General features: G+C 36.1%; 1 protein-coding gene across 5 annotated transcripts in view; it reads right to left on the bottom strand.

Moving 5' to 3' along the window:
• RNF13 (ring finger protein 13) overlaps window positions 1-20,647 on the bottom strand; it is a 155,793-nt gene that overhangs the window by 104,777 nt on the left and 30,369 nt on the right. For all 5 annotated transcript variants that reach the window (XR_012430798.1, XM_045385121.3, XM_074031270.1 and 2 more), the window contains exons 2-3: window positions 18,003-18,132; window positions 11,609-11,689 (exon numbers count right to left, since the gene is read on the bottom strand). Coding sequence is in view for 2 of the 5 variants with exons in the window: in XM_005546081.5 (XP_005546138.1) it covers window positions 11,609-11,689; window positions 18,003-18,116 (195 nt within the window). In the remaining 3 variants the exon portion in view is untranslated. The remainder of the gene's footprint in view (window positions 1-11,608; window positions 11,690-18,002; window positions 18,133-20,647) is intronic.

Genomic DNA, 20,647 nt, shown 5'->3' with positions numbered 1-20,647 from the left:
AAAAAATCCAATCAAACATTGCCATTCTAGCTACATGCAACAAAATAGTTTCTCTAAAAACAAGAATTTTAAGTGGATTGTGCTTACACTAGCAATGCATGTCCTCTACAATTGTCACATAATCAGTACAACCCAGTAAAGAAGATTTATGCATAATTCACATTCTATAGTATTTGACAAATCCTGTAAAAACATAAAGAGGTTAAATGTAATAACTACAGAATTCTTAACAAAATCGTTGACAGCAAGAGTTCAGAAACAAATAGAAAAAGTAAATCCATGAAAACCAAACAGGCATCAGAAAAATTCTCCTTTAGTATTATAAACAAACGTAGGCCAGGTGCGGTGGCTCACACCTGTAATCCCAGTACTTTGGGAGGCCAAGGCAGGCAGATCACCTGAGGTCAGGAGTTCGAGACCATCCTAGCCAATATGGTGAAACCCTGTCTCTACTAAAAATACAAAAATTAGCCAGGTGTGGTGGCACATGCCTGTAATCCCAGCTACGCAGGAAGCTGAGGCACAACAATTGCCTGAACCCAGGAGGCATAGGTTGCAGTGAGTTAAGATTGCACCACTGCACTCCAGCCTGGGTGACAAAGCGAGGCTCCATCTTAAAAAAAAAAAAAAAAAAAAAAGGAATCAAGACTAAGAGGAATTCTTTGGTAATGAGACAAAAAACATGCTGTTTTCCAAAACATAACAAACACAACCACAACAAAGACCCTCACTCATTCATCACTTACTACAGCACTTGCCATTTGCAATTTGTCATTATAATTCAGTTTATAGTTGAACACAACCTGGTTAATTAAAGTTGATACAATTTGCTTATCAATCTGATTAAAGGGATCATAATGATGGAAATGGTCAGATCCTAACTAGAGGAATTATTTCAGTACTCAGAATTCAAAGAGAATGGCAACTGGCAAGAAGGGATAGTGCAGGTAAACAAAAGTAGGGAGAACAATTATAATGTCTTAATAAGGGTACTGTTATTGCCATTAGTTATTCTGTTAATTTCAAAGGTGATGATTATTCATTCACTTGTTTCATGAAACAGGGAATATATCAAATGTAAAATATAATGAATTATTTTATTACTTATCACTTACAGAAGAAGGGAGATATTACTGAATTCATCAAAGTGGCTGGACATTCTTTTATACCAGCAGTATATAAAAATACCTGGTTTCATATCCTTGTCAGTTGTGGATATTGTTAGACTCATATTTTTACTAATTTGATAAGTGTGAATTGGCATCTAGATATAATGTATACAAGCAGACATATTTAAAAGATGTTCACTAAAAAAGAAAGTAAAAAACTGGCATCTACCAGCAAATGAATGAAAAAATAAATTGTGGCATATCCATAAAATGTAGTATGCAACAGTTAAAATGAATTAGGAATATGTAATAACAAAAATTTCAAATACAGTGTTAGATGAAAAAGCAAGTTTTAAAACCAGAGCAAAGAAAATTTAAATGGAAGCACAACGTTTATAGATGTATATATGGCAGAAAAAAATATATATATATGTATGTTTTGTAACATAAATGGGAAAGATATACATAAGTTTCAGGATAATGATCATCTATAAGGAGCGAGGTAAGGGAACAGAATATGGTAGGATAAAAAGGATGTTTCAGTAGTATCTGTAATATTTTATTTCTTCTTTCAAAAATACTAACCTCTAGGTAGCAGATATACAGGATGCTCTGTTATTCTTATACTCTAGTCTATGCTTGAAATATTTCAATTTTTAAAAAGTGAAAGCAATCTAAATGTCCAGTGACACAAGGGATTGGTTACATTATGGTGTAATTCAAGTACTATAATAAATTGCATAATTTTGAATGATGATATGAATGTATAGATTTTTATATGGAAAGATATCCATGATATTGGATATGCCATCCAACATACTGCCAATTTTTTAAGTTGCAAAATAGCACATATAAGTGCATAAAATGAAGGCGTGAATGTGTCTACACAAGTTCACACAGTTGTACCCAAACGTCTGCCACTATCTTTAATTGTAGAATTATGTATGATTTTCATATTCTTTTTAAACTTTATTGATATTTAATATTTTATATATTTATGGGGTGCATGTCATAATTTGTTTCATGCATAAAACGTGTAATGATCAAGTCAGGATACTTGAGGAATCTATTACCTTGAGTATTTATCATTTATATGTGTTGAGAACATTTCAAGTTCTCTCTTCTAGCTACTTTAAAATATACTTAATGCATTATTGCTAACTATAGTCACCCTACTCTGTTATGGAACATTAGAACTTACACCTTCTATCTAACTGTATGTTTGTATCCACTGACCAACCTCTCTTCATCTCCCCCTCTCAACCACACCCTTTTCTCACCCTCTGGTATCTATCGATCTACTCTCAATCTCCATAAGATCAAATTTTCAGCTTCTACAAATGAGTGGGAACATTGGATATTTGTTCTTTCTCTGCCTGTATAATTCCACTTAACATAGTAATCTCTAGTTCCATTCATGTTGCGACAAATGACATGATTTCATTCATTTTTACAGTTAAATAGTATTACATTCCACGTACATACTTTTTAAAATTCATTAATATATTCATGGACAGTAGGCTGATTCCACATCTTGGCTATTGTGAATAGTGATATAGTAAACATGCAAGTGCAGGTATCCCTTGGATACACTTCTTTTCCTTTGGATAAATAGCCAGTGGTGGGACTGCTGGATCCTATGGTAGTGCTATATTTAGTTCTCCCCAATCCTCTTTTCAGTTTTTTTTTTTTTTTTTAAATCACCATACCATTTTCCATAGTAGTTGTACTAATTTACATTCCCACCAACAGTGTATGAGTTCCCTCTTCTCTGAATCCTTGCCAAAATCTGTAATTTTTTTGTCATTTTAATAATAGCCATCCTAATTGGATTAAGATGCTATCTCGCTGTGGTTTTTACATTTCCCTGATGATTAGTGATATTAAACATTTTTTTCATATGCCCGTTGGCCATTTGTACGTCTTCTTTTGAGAAATATCTGTTTAGATCATTGGCCCTTTTTAAAATTAGTCTGTTTTTACTGTTGAGATGTTCAAATTCCTTATATATTCTGGATATTAGTCCCTTGTCAGATGGATAGTTTGCAAATACCTTCTCCCATTCAACAGGTTGTCTCTTCACTCTGTTGATTCCTTTGCTGTGCAAAAGCTTTTTAGTTCAATATAGTCTCATTTGTCTATTTTTCTTTTTGTTGTCTGTGCTTTTGTGATCTTAGCTGTAAAATCTTTGCCTAGATCAATGCCCTGAAGTGTTTCCCATATGTTTTCTTCCAGCAGTTTTATAGCTTTGAGGCTTTAATTCTTTAATCCATCTTGAGTTGATTTTTGTATATGGTCAGAGACAAGGGTTCAGTTTCATTCTTCTGTATATGGATATCCAATTTTCCCAGCATTCTTTATTGAAGAGACTGTCCTTTCCCCAACGTATGTTCTTGGCACCTTTGTCAAAAATCATTTGGCTATAAATATGTGAATTTACTTCTGGATCCTCTACTCTGTAGCATTGGTCTCTGTCTGTTTTTATATCAATACCATACTGTTTTGGTTCTTATAGCCTTGTTACATATATGTGTGTGTATGTAATATGTATATATGTGTGTGTATATATGTATAAATACTACATATATATACACACACACACACACACTTTTTAGATGGAGTCTCTCTCTGTTGCCCAGGCTGGGGTGCAGTGGCATGATCTCAGTTCACTGCAACCTGCATCTCCCGGGTTCAAGTGATTCTCCTGCCTCAGCCTCCCGAGTAGCTGGGACTACAGGTGCCCACCACCATGCCCAGCTAATTTTCATATTTTTAGTAGAGACGGAGTTTCACCACGTTGGCCAGGTTGGTCTTGAACTCCTGACCTCAAATGCTCCACCCACCTCAGGCTCCCCAAGTGCTGGGATTACAGGTGTGAGCCACCACACCCGTTTGCCTTGTAATATATTTCGATGTCAGGTAGTGTGATGTCTCCAGCTTTGTTCTTTTTGTTCAGGATTTCTTTGGCTATTTGAGGTCTTTTCTGGTTCCATATAAATTTTAGGATCGTTTTTTCTATTTCTGTGAAAAATGACATTGATATTTTGATAGAAATTTCACTGAATCTGTAGACTGCTTTGGGCAGTATGGTCGTTTTAATTATACCAATTCTTCTACTCCATGAGCCATATTCTTTTTCATATCTATATCATGTTAATTTTAATGGTGAGCATATATCACTCTTTTAATGAGAAAAATATTTTTTCATGAGCAGAATAAAAAATTAGTCTTTTGCCATATTGAACTGAGAAAGCCAGTAAGAAAATCTAATAAAAACTACTTAGTGAACAAAAAAGATGCCCAGTAATGCAATGAGAAAATGAAGAGAGTATGGCGATTTATGAAATAAAGAACCTGAGTCTCCTTTGACTTCCTCTATGTGTGTGTGTGTCTTTACCTCCCCTCTTCTCTAAGTGATAACTTGCCATGACAAAATAATTATTTTCTCAATCAAATGAAATGCTATATTCCTGCTTGATTTAATAAATGAATAAGCAACCAAGACTTTTTGAAATTAAGAGGAAAGGGTTTATTTTAGAAGCTCAAAATTCACTACAAAAGTATTCTTTTTATATTATCTAACTACGTGCATTTAAAAATGTCCTTAGACCTTAGAATTCTTATTTCATGTATAACCAGATAGTTTTACTCTTTATTTTGACAATGCTATTTCTTTTTTTTTTTTTTTTTTTTGAGACGGAGTCTCGCTCTGCCGCCCAGGCTGGAGTGCAGTGGCCGGATCTCAGCTCACTGCAAGCTCCGCCTCCCGGGTTCATGCCATTCTCCTGCCTCAGCCTCCCGAGTAGCTGGGACTTAGTTATCCTTTGAAAAAGGAACTCTGACCTTTGTTTTAGTTTACAAACTGAGGGTGATACTGTAACATAAGGGTGAGGAAGTTCAGCACATTGAGCCTTAACCAGGGCTTTCTTCACATCATAAAACCGTGTAAGTGGTCTGAGAGGAAAAATATACTAAGTGGCACTGAGCTTCTTTCCTGCAAAGAAAGCAGGCAAAGGAAGTAGCACAAATAAACCATCCAACCAACCACAGTTCTTTGCAATGTTTGCATTTTCCTTCACCAGGGGGAAAAAACTCTCTTCTAATCTCAAGACTTTATATTAAACGAAATCATTTCCTGTAATAAGAATTTTGAAATTAACCGGTAAATTACTTTCAAAGAACAAGCCTAGTTTGTGGAAAATTAACTGGTGATGATATAGGGCACTAATTTAATGAATAATGATGAGAGGAAATAAATTATATATGATATAAGAAAAACCACTTATTTGCAACTTTGTTCTGGATAGTAGGAACAGTATAGTCTAGGACAAATCTGCATCCCATGATCGTCATCTCCTCTGTCTTCTTCTTCAACATAAAGAATATACCCTGACTACCAGGTTACAAAACACAATATATGTGGATTATGGTAAATCTAGCCCAAGAGTTGTGTTGCTGAAAACGAGATTTGCCATTGATAATTATACTCAGGTAATCTGACACTTGGCTTACTGATCAAAGCTTCCTTATCAGAGATAAATCTTGTTTTCAATTTTTTAACAATCATTATCTCCTCCACCTATCAAGGCACTTCCTAAAAATATAGAAACAAGAAAACTGGAGAAGCTTGATTCTCCTGAGACTAGCCCTCAACGTGTAACTAAATTATTCCAATTATACTGATAATAAAAAGTATAGCAAGAGACCTTGCTTGCTAGCATTACACATCTACATGTAAAGTCTTGACTATTGTCTTGTTCTATTTTGTGTTTCTATAACAGGACACCTGAGGCAGGTTATTTATAAAGGAAGGAGTTTTATTTAACCCATGGTTGTGCAGGCTGTTCAAGCAGCATGGCACTGGCACCTGCTCAGCTTCTGGTTAGGGCTGCATCAAAACATGATGGAGAAGGCCAAAGGAGAAGTGGGCATATGTGAAGAGGGACCAAACCTAAGGGGTGTCCTGGCTTTATAACAACCCACTCTTGAGGGAACTAATCCATTTTGTTAGAACTAATTCCAACTAGCCAGAGAGAGAATAGCATCAAGCCGTTTCATGAGGGATCTGCCCCCATGACCCAAACACCTCCCACTAGGCCCCATCTCCCAACACCCCCACACTGTAGATCAAATTTCAACATGTGATTTGGTGGGGATGAAAAAACCATATCCAAACCATAATAACTACTCAATAATGATTCTTTAATACTTGGTTATCCATTTGAAAAAAGTAAAAATAGAGTTGCATGTTACATTATACAATAATAATTATTGGCCTCCTAAGCATAGAGTGGGGGAAGGGGTGAGGGGAAAGGTAATCTTTACCAATTTTTTGAGGACATAGGAAAGTATATTTATACTGCTAAGAAACATTATTTATCTTTTCAAAGACAAAACATGTTTTCCAAAAAGAACAGTTGTGTCGTTCTGAATTTTGCCCAAATATATAAACACACTGTTCAAATGAACTGTAAACTAATTACTAATGGTACTCAAGGTTACAAGGTCTAAAAAGGTTGTATGGAAAAGGTAACTTCCTAAACAGCCAATTAAAATATAAAACTACAAACACAGCACTTACCTAGATAAAAAAATAAAATCTTTCTTTTAAAACTTCTGTAACACTGATGTGCCATATTTTAATCCATGCAAAGATTCACATTTTTGCATTAAAGCTCAAATAGCTCAAAATTCCTTGGCTTTGTCATTTTCTTATACCTGAATAGTATTTTTTAAAATACAGGAGAGGACAGAAAAAGGCTTTAAATACAATTAACCTAATATTGGGGCATATATAAACAGAATGCAAACACAGAATTTCAACTGATATGTTATACTATAAATATCTGATGTCTTATAAATGATTCTGATGGAATCCAGGGATGTTATAAAAGCTACAAAATACAGAACATAAATTAGACCTACAAAAACTATCTCACCTAAACTCTCTGGGCAGAGTTTAAAAGTAAGATACTTTGGGCTGGGCACGGTGGCTCACGCCTGTAATCCCAGCACTTTGGGAGGCCAAGGCAGGTGGATCATGAAGTCAGGAGATTGAGACCATCCTGGCTAACACGGTGAAACTCCACCTCTACTAAAAATACAAAAAAATTAGCCGGGCGTGGTGGCAGGCGCCTGTAGTCCCAGCTACTTGGGAGGCTGAGGCAGGAGAATGGCGTGAACCCAGGAGGCTGGAGCTTGCAGTGAGCCAAGATCGCACCACTGCACTCCAGCCTGGGCGACAGAGCGAGACTCTGTCTCAAAAAAAAAAAAGTAAGATATTTTGGCCAGGTGCAGTAGCTCATGCCTATAATCCCATCACTTTAGGAGGCCGAAGCAGGAGGATTGCTTGAAGCCAGGGGTTTGCAACCAGCCTGGGAAACATAGCAAGATTCCATTTCTAAAAATATTTAAAAATTAGCACAGTGGCACACTACTATAGTCCTAGCTACACAGGAGCCTGAGGTGGGAGGATTGCTTGAGCCCAGCAGTTGGTGGTTTCAGTGAGCTATGATCATGCCACTGCACTCCAGCCTGGGCAACAGAGCAAGACTCCGTCTCAAAAAAAAAAAAAAAAAAAAAGTATTTTTCAGCTAAGTCTCTTAATATATTTTTAAATTAACTTAGTTGTATTTTTAATGTATTTAATTAATTGGTTTTACAGACATTACACTATAGTGAGCTACCTCACTTCATTATTATCAAGTCTTTGTAAACAAATATAAATCTTTGCATGGCTGGCATTTTGAATTCTGATTCTGGGCAATGGCAAAACCAGTCATGCAACTATAAAAGCTACCCATAATAATCCAATAATTTTGTTGGAATATTTCACTTCTCTTCTTGCCTATGTCACAGTGCAAAAAGCAGACAAATAGATCTAACACCATTTTTTTTTTTTTTGGCCAGGCAGTGAATAAGCAAATTTGTCAACATATCTTTTAAATGTAAACCAAATTTATAGTAACTTATTAATTGAGGAGCACCAATAAGATTATGCTTATCAAGAATTAATAGAGCTCTTTAAAATAAGCTTATTCAGCAGAAAGGCTCTTCGGTGAGAAGGAACAGTCTGACTTCTTATGGTAGAATGAAAGAAAGGTTGCCAGATCATCATTAACAATCAGAGAAATGCAAATTAAAACAAGATAACACTTTTGCCCATCAGATTGGCAAGAGTTAAAAAGACTGATAATATCTAGTGTTGGCAAGACTATAGGGAGATACGTATTCTCCTACAATGTTAATGGGAATAAATTAGCACAGCCTTTGCAAAGATAATTTGGCAGTATCTATGAAACTTTCAGATGTATGTACCCATTGATTTCATCAATTCTACTTCCAGACCTCTATCCTAGAGAAATAACAACTTTGGAAAGAGGAAATTACTAATAAACTATGATCATTCACATTACAGAATACCATGCAGTGCTTAACAGGAACATACTAGAGTTATAGATGCCGCTGTGGAAAGAGCTCTAAAACAGAAGAGGTAGGGGAATCACGCTGCAGAGTAATTATTTATTTATTATCATTTTTTTGAGACAAGGTCTTACTCTGTCGCCCAGGCTGGAGTGCAATGGCACGATCTCGGCTCACTGCAACCTCACCTTCCTGGGTTCAAGTGATTCTCCCACCTCAGCCTCCAAGTAGTTGGGACCACAGACTTGCGCCCACCATGCCCAGCTACTTTTTGGTAGAGACAGGGTTTCACCATGTTGCTCAGGCTGGTTTCTTGACCTCAAGTGATCTACCCACCTTGGCCTCCCAAAGTGCTGGGACTGCAGGTGTGAGCCACTGCAGCCAGCCCAGCCTTGCAGGGTAATTACTGCAGTAGACATCTGTCAATCGTGGTGCTCCACATTTTCTGAAGCCACTATGCATTCCACCTTCCCAAAGTAGGCTAAAACAACAAAAATAACAACAACAACAACCTATACTGTGTTTCCCAGCCTTCCTCATAGCTAGGTATTTCACCAAAATATGTAGCAAGTAACTATGTGGCCAAAAGTCTATCAATCAGAAAAATCCAAGTGTTGGATTTGGAAGCAGACACGTAAGGAAACAGTCTGAAAAAGGGTATCTCTTTGATTAGCTTGGGTGGTAGAAGAGGCTGAATGTTGTGAGGTAAAACCACAAAGGCTTCCTGATGAGAGAAAAAACAATGTGGTTTGAGGGTTCATTAGCTGCACCACTCATCTACAAAACCAGTCCTACAAGGTCATTCTGCGTTTTATTCCTGAAACAGTTTAGAAACTGCCTGTCCAGGCTAAAATGATACTCTGAATATCTTTATCTCTTTATAAACCCCTTTCTGGGTAAAACTAGCTAGAGCAGATTTCATTGTAAGAATTAAGAAACTTTTCATGTATATAAATGATAACCATTTATGAAGTATATGTGTCCATAAACTGATGAACAAAAAAGAACGAAAATGCATTACATGTTCAGAAAAGGATCTGAAGGCCCGTAAAATCACTGATAATATTTAACCCTGAAGAGGGAAGTGTGACTGCTACATATAGGTAAGGAAAGAATAAAAGAAGGTGTTTACTTTTCCTTATGTGTATTTCTTTTTGGTTGAAATATTTTTATGAGAAATAGTCATAAAATGCTATGAATTTTTAAAAATAATTTAAAAGCTGAACATCCCTCCCAGAGGTGCCTACCATCCTAATTAAGAATAACAGGTCTCCCCGTCTCTACTAAAAAATACAAAAAAATTAGCCGGGCGTGGTGGCGGGCGCCTGTAGTCCCAGCTACTCGGGAGGCTGAGGCAGGAGAATGGTGTGAACCCGAGAGGTGGAGCTTGCAGTGAGCTGAGATCCGGCCACTGCACTCCAGCCTCGGTGACAGAGCGAGACTCCGTCTCAAAAAAAAATAAAAAAATAAAAAATAATAGGTTTATGGTATCTTACTAAGAAATTCTGGCTAGGCACAGTAGCTCATGCCTGAAATCCCAGTACTTTGGGAGGCTGAAGTGGGCAGACAGCTTCAAGAGTTCAAGACCAGCCTGGGCAACATGGCAAAACCCCATCTCTACAAAAAAAAACAAAAACCTGCCGGGCATGGTGCTGCACACTTAGTCTCAGCCACTTGGGAGGTTGAGGTGGGAGGATCATTTGAGCTCAGAAGGTGAACACTGCAGTGAGCCAAGATTGTGCTACTGCACTCCAGCATGGACAACAGTGTGAAAATCTACCTTAAAAAAAAAAAAAAAAAAAGAGGAATTTTAAGAAAATCAGAATAAACTGAAAGCATTCTATGGTACATATCTATACAACTTCATGTATTTATATAACAAAAAACTAATATCTTGAAATGAGAAAGGACTTTCTAACCACCAGAGGTAGAGGAAAAAGACAATAATTTTTAACTAAACAAAACTTTTGAAACCTTAAAAAAAATTAAAAGATAAAGGAAAAACTGAGGAAGGGATAATCTGAAGCATATATGGCAAACAATAAATTGATACTTCCAATATATAAAGAACTCTTACAAAGCACAAGGACACTTTAATTTCAAATTGGGCAAAGAGCATTAATAGTCCATTCTCTCTCTCTCTCTCTCTCTCTCTCAGATTCGGCAAAGCATTAATAGTCCATTTTCTCTCTCTCTCTCTCTCTCTCTCTCTCTCACACACACACACACACACACACACACACACGCAGCAAAAAATATGTTTACGTTCACTAGATTTTTTAAAATCAAATTAGCAAAAGTTCGATAATATCTAGTATTTAAGAGGGTATGGGGAAAAGGACAGTCTCAGACGTTACTGATGGAATTCTAAATTGTTCTAAACTTTTTGAAGGAAGAACTGAAAATACAGAACAAAATTTTAAATATTCATGTCATAAAGCAATTCTACATTTGGAAATGTATCCTATGGAGATAAATGGATGAATACACAAAGAAAAACATTCATTGTAGCACTGTAATAGTAAAAACTAGACAACCTAAATATCCACTATGAAAAACTAAAGCAATGTTCAAAATCCATACTATTTCATGATATTGCAAAACTATGCAGCCGTTACAATTAATAATGTAAATCCTTACATATCAGCATGAAAAACATGATCATAACATACAGTTAAAAGAAAAAGGTAGGTAACCAAATAGCATGTTTCTATTAGTGTTAAATATAGATTCACTGTATATGAAAGCATTTACACATATATGTAAATGTGTGTGTGTATATATATATATGTACACACACACACACATCTACAAACACACGCATAGCATGTATCCTAAAAAAACAGGTCTGAAATGTAATATACCAAAATGTCAACCACAGCTAGTTCAGAATAATACAATCCTAGGTGATTTTCACTTTCTTTCTGATACCTTTTGAATAATCTGACCCTTTACAAATGACTATGTATAGGTTTTATAATAATAGTAAGAAATTATTTCATTGTTTAAATAATAAACAATAAAAATCACCTTATTAAATACCTTGTGTCTTTACAATGTATTACCAACTGTCTTACCTTTAAACCTTCAGCTGGAAGTCTATAACCAAATCTTGCAGGGAGGTCATCAAATGTCTGAGATGCATTTTCAAAGTTATACTAAAAATAAAATTTTAAATATTCAAGTTAAGACTAATTTATACATAACATTAAAAACAAAGATTTATTAAATTATATATAATTATTATTTTGACAATTCTGATTACTATCACAGCTTATCAAAATAAAACTGAATTTGTAAATGTACATCCACTAAAATAGAAGGAATATATACAATTTACAACATATACAAATGCTTAAATTGGATTCTGATTTCAAATGTTATTATTGAGCAGCAACACTAATTCAGCCTACTGTTTTCTGAGTTGTTCCCATAGACAATTTCCTAGCAAGGAATTTTCCAGATAGATCATCTTCCAGGAGGAGTATTCCATTTTATTTTCTCTATATTATAAAGGTCTGATTTACTGGAAGAAATTTACGGCATTTCTGGCTCTAGCTATGAAAAATGACTTTCTTTTTGGAAAGAAGCAGCATCATATCATATTTTTAAGGCATGTCAATTTTGTATAAGCTGAACATTTTTATCCAGGGTTGAACACTGAAGAGACCAAATTCAATGAAATGCATATATGGAAAAAGCTGGAGGTATTCAAACTCTTCAACAACTTTCCCCCTTCCACACAGATATAGATTCCAATGCTACAATATTTATTAGTCCTTTACTGAAAAAAAACAAAAGTTCTTTGTGCTTTTAGAAGAGAACAGTAATGAAAATAGTTGAGATGAGTTTGCTTCATCATTTAATAATGTTCAATTTGCTATACAGAGAGCAAGAGAAACAAGGGATATGGATGAAACTCAGCATAGATAGTAAACAAGTAACTTTTGAAACATAAGTGAAAATTACGTACTAAAAATTAAGGTAGGTGTTCATAACCTGTAGGACATAAATACAAAAAAAAAGAACACATTTGTTTTGCATATAGATACAAAGGATGGTTTAAAGATAGATAAAAAGGAAGAAAGCAGGAGTGTTATATATAGATAAGAAAAGATGGAAGGATCAAGTAAACTTTAAGTATTCACAAAGTATGGATTAGGTCACACATCCAGACTGATAGCTACGTTATCCCTGAATCAAACACCCATTGGTTAACGCTATCCTAGCCTCTTATGTCGTCTGCCAGAGGCATGCAGATAAGCAACTCCACAGTTTAACAGCCAATTATAGCTGTGACCAGTTGCCTTGCATCTCTCCGGCAGAGCAAGCAAATGTTGGATCTAGACACCTTCCATCTGTCAAGTCCCCTTGGCTCACCATCAACTCAGGTCCTGGTAACCGTACCACACTGTCAGCAGGAAAAGTTGATGCAGCATACAGGAAGACTGGACAAACTACAACAGGTGACCCAGGATTCAGGTAGTGTGGTTTTTGCATCCCACTGGAACCCTATCTTGAGTGCCTTAGCATGTCCATCTTGTACCTTTGCCTCTCACTGTATGCTTGTAATTAGCTCAGGAAACTGTGTGATTCAAGCATCTAAATGCAGTCACTAAACCTATTCATTCTGTTATTGCTGGGATAATCATTCTAGTAGTGTACTTGGAGGCCACCAAGCATACGTGGTAATTGCTTCAGCGTGATTTCCCATTGCAACAATAATTCATATTTGCAGAGTACTCCACAGTTTACAAAATGCTTTAGAGTTACAAAATGCTTTTAAACCCATTATCACAATCTATCACTTAATCTCTTAATTAAAATATGTTTAATTGATTTAATTCACCTATGATCAGGTTAATGTTGAACCTGAAAAAAACATTTAATTCCTCCTAGCCAAGTATGCCATTGTAAAATAAAGTAACTTATCTAGATCAATGGAAATAGACCAAGGACAAATACAAATGTGTGTAAGCAGTATTTTTTAATGTACTTTTGAAATTAGGAAATCGAGAATCTACAAACTATATACTAAAGTATTTTTTTATCTCTTCCTATTACTTAAGAGTTTCACTATTACGGCTAAAATTATAGAAATAAAATACCTAGCTTGAACTACAGTACTTGTAACACTGAGATGTGGATTAAGTTTTGTTACTGAGTGAAACCCTTTTTGAAACTGCTTTGTCTTTCCTTAACAGCAAAATAAGGATTGTCTCATATGGCCTCTTAAAATCATATTGTTTAAAACAAAAAATGTTCCTACAGTGAACAAGACTAACAAAGGTACTTTCCGTTTTTGGTATAAGGAGGGAGGGGAGTAATGCTCATAAAATTAAAGCACGTTCACTGTTTAAAAATCTGAAGTAGTAGGCTGGGTGCGGTGGCTCATGCCTGTAATCCTAGCACTTTGGGAGGCTGAGGTGGGCAGATCAACTGAGGTCAGGAGTTCAAGACCAGCCAGGCCAACATGTTGAAACCCCATCTCTACTAAAACTACAAAAATTAGCCAGGCCCGATGGCAAATGCCTGTAATTCCAGTTACTTGCAAGGCTGAGGCAGGAGAATCGCTTGAACCCAGGAGATAGAGGTTGCAGGGAGCCGAGATTGCACCACTGCACTCCAGCTTGGGCAACACAGCAAGACTCCATCTCAAAAAAAAAAAAAATCTGAAGTAGAAAATAGTTACTCCTCACGAGAATCCCATTCGTAGTGATTACCACGTAACAGTTTGAGTACACTTATTTTGAAAAGGTCTTTTCCTTAACCAATTATTTTTCTTGACAGCTTCCTTAACAAAAGGTTTAATTTAATTTAGAAAGTAATAAATATCTAACAATTATTAGCATTCATTATGTACCGACATCATGCTAAGCACTTTACAGGTAATAATTTATTTAATCCTAACAACAACTCTACAAAGTAGGCCACTATTACTATCATCCTCATTTTACAGACTGACAACAGCATGTTGAAAATAAGCTCTGGTAAATTAGAAGAACCAGGATTCTAACTGAGGCAGTCTGGCCCCAGATCCCAGCCCTTAACCTACTACTCTATACTGTCCTTCACAAACTCTCACTTTTACAAAAAGTTAACCATGACTTAAGAAATGCTAGTAATCTGCCCAAGGTCATGCAAATACAGAGTGGTAGATCTGGATTTCAACTCTGATTATAAATCCATTTCTGGAGCTCTGGACTATGGTGCTATATAATCCAATCCATTCACACCACCACCCATTGGGTGTTTCTTTGCTACACAGCACACTGGCCCTCATAATCACCACCCAGCAACCAATTCTCTCTGACAAATCCAGACAAAAGAATCAAAAGGCAGATTGGGCATCAAGCAACATGGGTTGTTTGACTCTCATATAAGATGGATAATACTTCTCAGTAAGATCTTGGGCACAATTCAAAACTAGCATGTCACTTGTGGACTATGAGTCTCAGAATATACAACACTGATGTAGTTATCTCTTAAGTGCAATTCTAAAATTTCATGTTTCTAGTATAAACCTACATAATTAATAGTATTACGTTTCTTTTTGAGTAAAAGAAAAATGACAAGAGATAAAAACAGTAATCTAAAAGTACTAAGGAACAGATGCCATTAAAAGAAAATGTGATGTAAAATATCTCTGAGAAAGCTTTTAATTACTTCAAACCTGTATTGAATTCCTACTGTGTAACCGACACCAGGCACCAGGAATAAAGTTTAGTAAGACACAGTCCTGCCTTCCAAGTACTCATGGCCTAGAGGTCTGTCTGACTAGTCATCTAGTCATGCTATAGCAGCATCTCCATAGCCTGTTAGAACTCAACTAGTTGGACAAACACTGTTGTCTGTGAATTCAAAGTCACATGGGAGAATTCAACTGCAAAAAAAAAAAAAAAAAAAACCCCAAACCAAAGGCATCTGGCATTACAAATAGCATAACTAAAACGGACTTAACTTTTCAAAAGCAGCATCCCAAGCCCTGTGCAAATAGAACTAGAATCAACCTAGTTGATTGGAACTAGATGTCTAATTTATGTATATCTGTATTACTGCAAACTCAGATTTCAGGGATGCTCTTATTGCATTAAAAGGAAGCGTTCTTTCTACCTCTTAACTCACTTCCTTTGAATGACTGTCACATACCCAGTTCCTCTGCCTCAATTTTTAGTTCCCTGTTTTACCAGTTACATGTCTTCACAAGCCGCTCCCCTCCAGCCATCTTTGCATTCGTGTCAGCCTTCTATCCTTATGGTCAGCATAGAGACCAGATTTAAACAGCTCCCATCTTACAGGTCCTTCACTAGAGGACATCAACATACATTCCACAAGTACCTGTGTAAAGCACAGGGAACCCTGCTAGCAAAAAGGACTGACTATTCTTCTATAGCTAACATTTTTTTTGTTTCTCTACATTAAAAAATACAGCTCAGGTAGTTTCATATCTTCTCAAGGGGCTGAGTGAAATATAATCAGAATGATAATTATAATGAAGATTTAAACCATATATAAAACATTTACTATGTGTCAGATACTATTCTAAGCAGTTTATCTTATTTATTCACCACCACAACACTCTAGTTTACATAAAGAAATAAAGAAACTGTGGCACTTATAGCAGCTGAGTAATTTGATCAAGGTCATATAGCTGCTTAAGTTCCCAGAGCACAACACTGAAAATCATTTAATCCATCAGGCAGCTCGACCACAGAATAGCAATCCACCTTGGGTATAAATGAAAGAAAGAAGGCAAAAGGTATTAAAAACAACAGAGAGGGAAAAAGAGAGACACAAAATAGAAGAAATCAAAGGAGAGAAAGGAGACAAGGAGAACTTTATTCCCTGATCAGTCCATAAATCCTCTAAACTCATTTCAAAAGTCATGCCAAGAATATTCTAAGGATTTTAGGGATCAATTGAGAAGGGAGATTTGAATAGCAAAGGACTCAGTCTTCAAAGGTTCTATTTCCACTCCACCTCAAAAAGACCAAGACTATTCCCAAAAACAAACCTAATCAACCAGTTCCCTACGGAGGACAACAGGGGATGAGAAATCTCGTATGGATTACTAGCATCCTCTGCCTTCAAAAGTTATAGTATGGAAACCAGCCTGGCTCTCTCAAGTGCTACAATGATCTCAGAATCTTCCAGAATTGCTGCAAAGTGCAGGAGCACAGCTGAGGACCACAACAAGCTTTGGTCAGCAACAATTCTTGCCCTTTTATTTCTCACCTGATACCATTAAGCAAATCAGTTGCACCCAGAAAGTAAAACCAAATCCTTAGCACAGACCTAGAGGATAGGCATGTATGTTCTTTTTCTACCTTCACAGAAAAAGAGAAATAGAAAATATATATCCTCAACTTACAATGGGGCTACATCTGGATAAACTCATCATAAACTGAAAATATATAAGTCAAAAATGTTTCAGAAGTCAAATTCTACTTATATTTTCAACTTATGATGGGGTTGTTGGAACATAATCTTATCATAAGTTGAGGTGCATACTGAATGTGCACATCACTTTCATTCCATCATAAAGTCAAAAGCTCACTAGTCAAGCCTTATCTTAAGCTGGAGACCATCTGATGACTCCGCAGTGTGGAGGAAAGTAAGACAGTAGCTAAGAGAGGCTATGGTAAGGTTTTGAGCAGCCTGCTTCTTCTCTAAAAACTTTTCCATCCACCATCAAAGATAGGACCACTGTACTTCTCTTCTGACTCATTAATGCTAATCTTGGGCTGAAGTTTTCTATCAACACCTTATAGAATTTCTTAAATATTATTATCAATAGAGATACCACTGAGATCTTACAGTCATGAAGAGATGTACTAGGTACCAAGAAATACAGGAAAATTCTATATAAGTATACAGCAGGTGGGTATGTGTGCAAAGCACCCACATGTGCAAACATACCCTCATGTGCAACATTATTTATCAGGTACTGATTGTTCACAAGATCTTACATTAGATATGAAGCAAAAAAAAAAAAAAAAAAAATGAATAAGGCACTGGGCGTGGTGGCTCACACCTGTAATCCCAACACTTTGGGAGGCCAAGGCAGGCAGATCACCTTAGGTCAGGAGTTCAAGACCCAGCCTGGTCAACATGGTGAAACCCTGTCTCTTAAAAATACAAAAAAAAATAGGCATGGTGGTACATGCCTGTAATCCCAGCTACTCGGGAGGCTAAGGCAGGAGAACTGCTTGAACCTGGGAGGTGGAGGTTGCAGTGAGCCAGGATCGCACCATTGCACACCAGCCTCGGCAACAAGAATGAAACTCCGTCTCAAAAAATAAATAAATAAATGAATAAGGTACCTCAATGTCAAGTAACTGTGTATATGTGTTGGGGTATGTTTTTAAATAAAAATATCTTATAACAATGTCTTATAAATATCATTCAGGGCTTTTTTAAGCTTTTCTTTAAGGGATGTTTCTAGACATGAATAAATTTTACTGTACTTACTGCTAAAATGTCTGCTTCTACAGGCAGTAGGTTTAAGAATGCAAAGAGCTGAACGGTCAAGATGGTGTAGACTTGTGTGGCTGACAGCATGAGCATCCCTATTGAGAGCAGCATCTCGTCGTAAAATCACCTGGAAGACAAGGATGTAAGTAACTATGAGAGCTGGTGCTTTGTCCCAGGGAATAGATCATTTGATATATTAATTCCCAATGTCCAAAAATATCCCTTTTAATTATAAACATGTATTAACATTAAAAGTAAAGTATTTATTTCAAAAGCATAAGAATTACACAGATTTGGACATTTAGGTGAATATCCATGTTTCGTCAATACCTATGTAACTCATGATGACAAAGTTCTGTGTTTTAATCACAAAAAAAAAATCCTCCCATAGTGCTCAGTTTATAGTACAGCTTGTCTTACTAACCCAATTTTCAAAGAAACTAGATTTCAACCAAAATAATGGTTAAAAACATACAAGCAGCTTTGCTTTAAAATTGAAAATTTTCTACAACTTAAAAAATTTTTAGCTTCTGGTTCAATATAAACTCACGTGTAAATTTACTTTTCATTGCTACTGTATATTGTACCAACATCAGAGAATGCCAAAAAATTAACAGCCACTTATAATAAAGGAATACTTTTTGTCCTACCTCCTAACAATCTACACTTTTTTCCCTTCTCTACATCTGAATGGCAACAGCGTAACTACCTCTCCCAACTTCATCCTGTTCACTATGAGTCCCTTTCTTTCTTTTAGCAAAAAGATACCATGAAACACTAAATGTCAACCCATAAATATAAAAATTCTCATTGGTATGCCTCAATCAATTGTATTATATACTTTTAAACAAGTGAGAACGAACATTACAAAAACAAGGGCTTTTATAACGAATTATTTCATTAAAAATCCCAAACTCATGTAATATCCATTTTGATGATGATTAGTGTAGGTAAGTGCTCTAGATGTAGAAGCTGCCATACAGACTCAAACTCTGAATCTTTGACACACTGGAAGTAAAATACCTGTGAATAATTTTTAAGGTACCATTTACAAAGACACTAATATCAGAGATGAAATAAAAATGAAAACATGCTAAAGTATAGATTTTTCTTTCATGACAAAAAGTAAATTAGTGCCTAGGGATTGGCAGGGTGTGGGGGGAAAGCTTGAGGGAGGAGAAAGGTAGGAATGAGAAATGACTGCTAATAAGTAAGGGTTTTAAGGGGGAGATGATGAAAATGTTCTAAAATTAGACTCTGGTGATGGCTGTACAACTCTATAAATATACTAAAAATCACTGCACTGTACACTTTAATTGGTTGAATTTTATAATGTGAGAATTGTATCTCAATAAAGCTTTTTTAAAACGTCTAGATTTGTTGACATTCATTTCTTAAGTAAAATACATTTCATAACATACCATGGTACAGAAAAGAGTTAACATAGCAGGCCTGAGATTGCTATCCCTAGAAAGGTCTGCTTGCAAGGTTGGCCCCTTGCTGGCATCTGGAAATTTAGATTTCAGGACAGTTCCCACCATTTCCTAGTAGGAACAGCTCAGTGTGCCTACACTTTACAAACAAATGTGATTTGTGCTAAATACCTGTTTTCCTTCTAGGGTCTAGAAATTTGGTACACGGTAGGCAGAGAGTGTCTATATGAACAATCCCTAATATAAACCCTGGGCACTGAGTCTCTAATGAGCTTCCTTGGTAAACGTTTTACATGTGTTGTCACAACTTGCTGGAGGAGTTAGACGCATCCCGTGTAACTCCCCTGGGAAAGGACCCTTAGAAGTTTACACTGATTTACTCTGGACTTTACCCCATGTGCCTTTTCTTCTCACTGATTTTGTTTTGTATCCTTCTGCTGTAATAAATCACAGCTGTAAGTACAACCATGTGCTGAGTCTTGTAAATCCTCCTAGTGAATCACTGAATGTGGACAATTTCTGGTTAGAAATCGTACCATAAAAGCACACAAATATTTACAAAATAAGGTATAGTTGCTACTAAATTTTAGTAGGAGAAGAAGTATGTACCTTATTGACCAGTGACCTCTTTGGGAAACTGAATCTGAATAAAAACTATGACTTTCCATCTAAATCTCCAGCTAACTTTGGGGGAGGGAAAGGAAGACAGAGTTTGGAGGGAAAATAAAAGACAGGAATAATAACCAAAACAACTAATACTGATCCCTTATTAAGTGCCAGGCATTGCTGTAAGCATGTTATTAAGTTAACTTACTTAATCCTAACCTCCCTATAAAGTAGGTATCATTTCACAAATGGGGAAAACTTAGGAACTGTTAAGCAACTTGCCCAAGATAAAACAATAAATAACAGCAGAGCCAGGATTCAAACCTAACAGTCAGTTTCCAAAGTCCAAATTCTAAACCCCTACTGAAAACAGCATTAATATTCATCCAAGGCGTTCCAAGAGTAGAGTACAGTTTCTTGCCTACAAAGGTATTCAAGAGCTTCAAAAGCCAATGCTCATGGAGCAACAGTCACCAGTTTTCTTTTACTTTGTATATGACGGTGTATGTGTGTATATGGTGTGTATTCAATGATATGTAGTAGGTTTCGAGGGTTTTTTGCATTTATTGCCTTATTTAATAATGTTTGGGAGTTTTGCTTTAT

The sequence above is a fragment of the Macaca fascicularis genome, chromosome 2 (assembly GCF_037993035.2).
Source record: "Macaca fascicularis isolate 582-1 chromosome 2, T2T-MFA8v1.1".
Classification (NCBI taxonomy): domain Eukaryota; kingdom Metazoa; phylum Chordata; class Mammalia; order Primates; family Cercopithecidae; genus Macaca; species Macaca fascicularis.
Note: the sequence above shows the minus strand (reverse complement) of the source record. Positions and strands in the feature narration are given on the sequence as shown.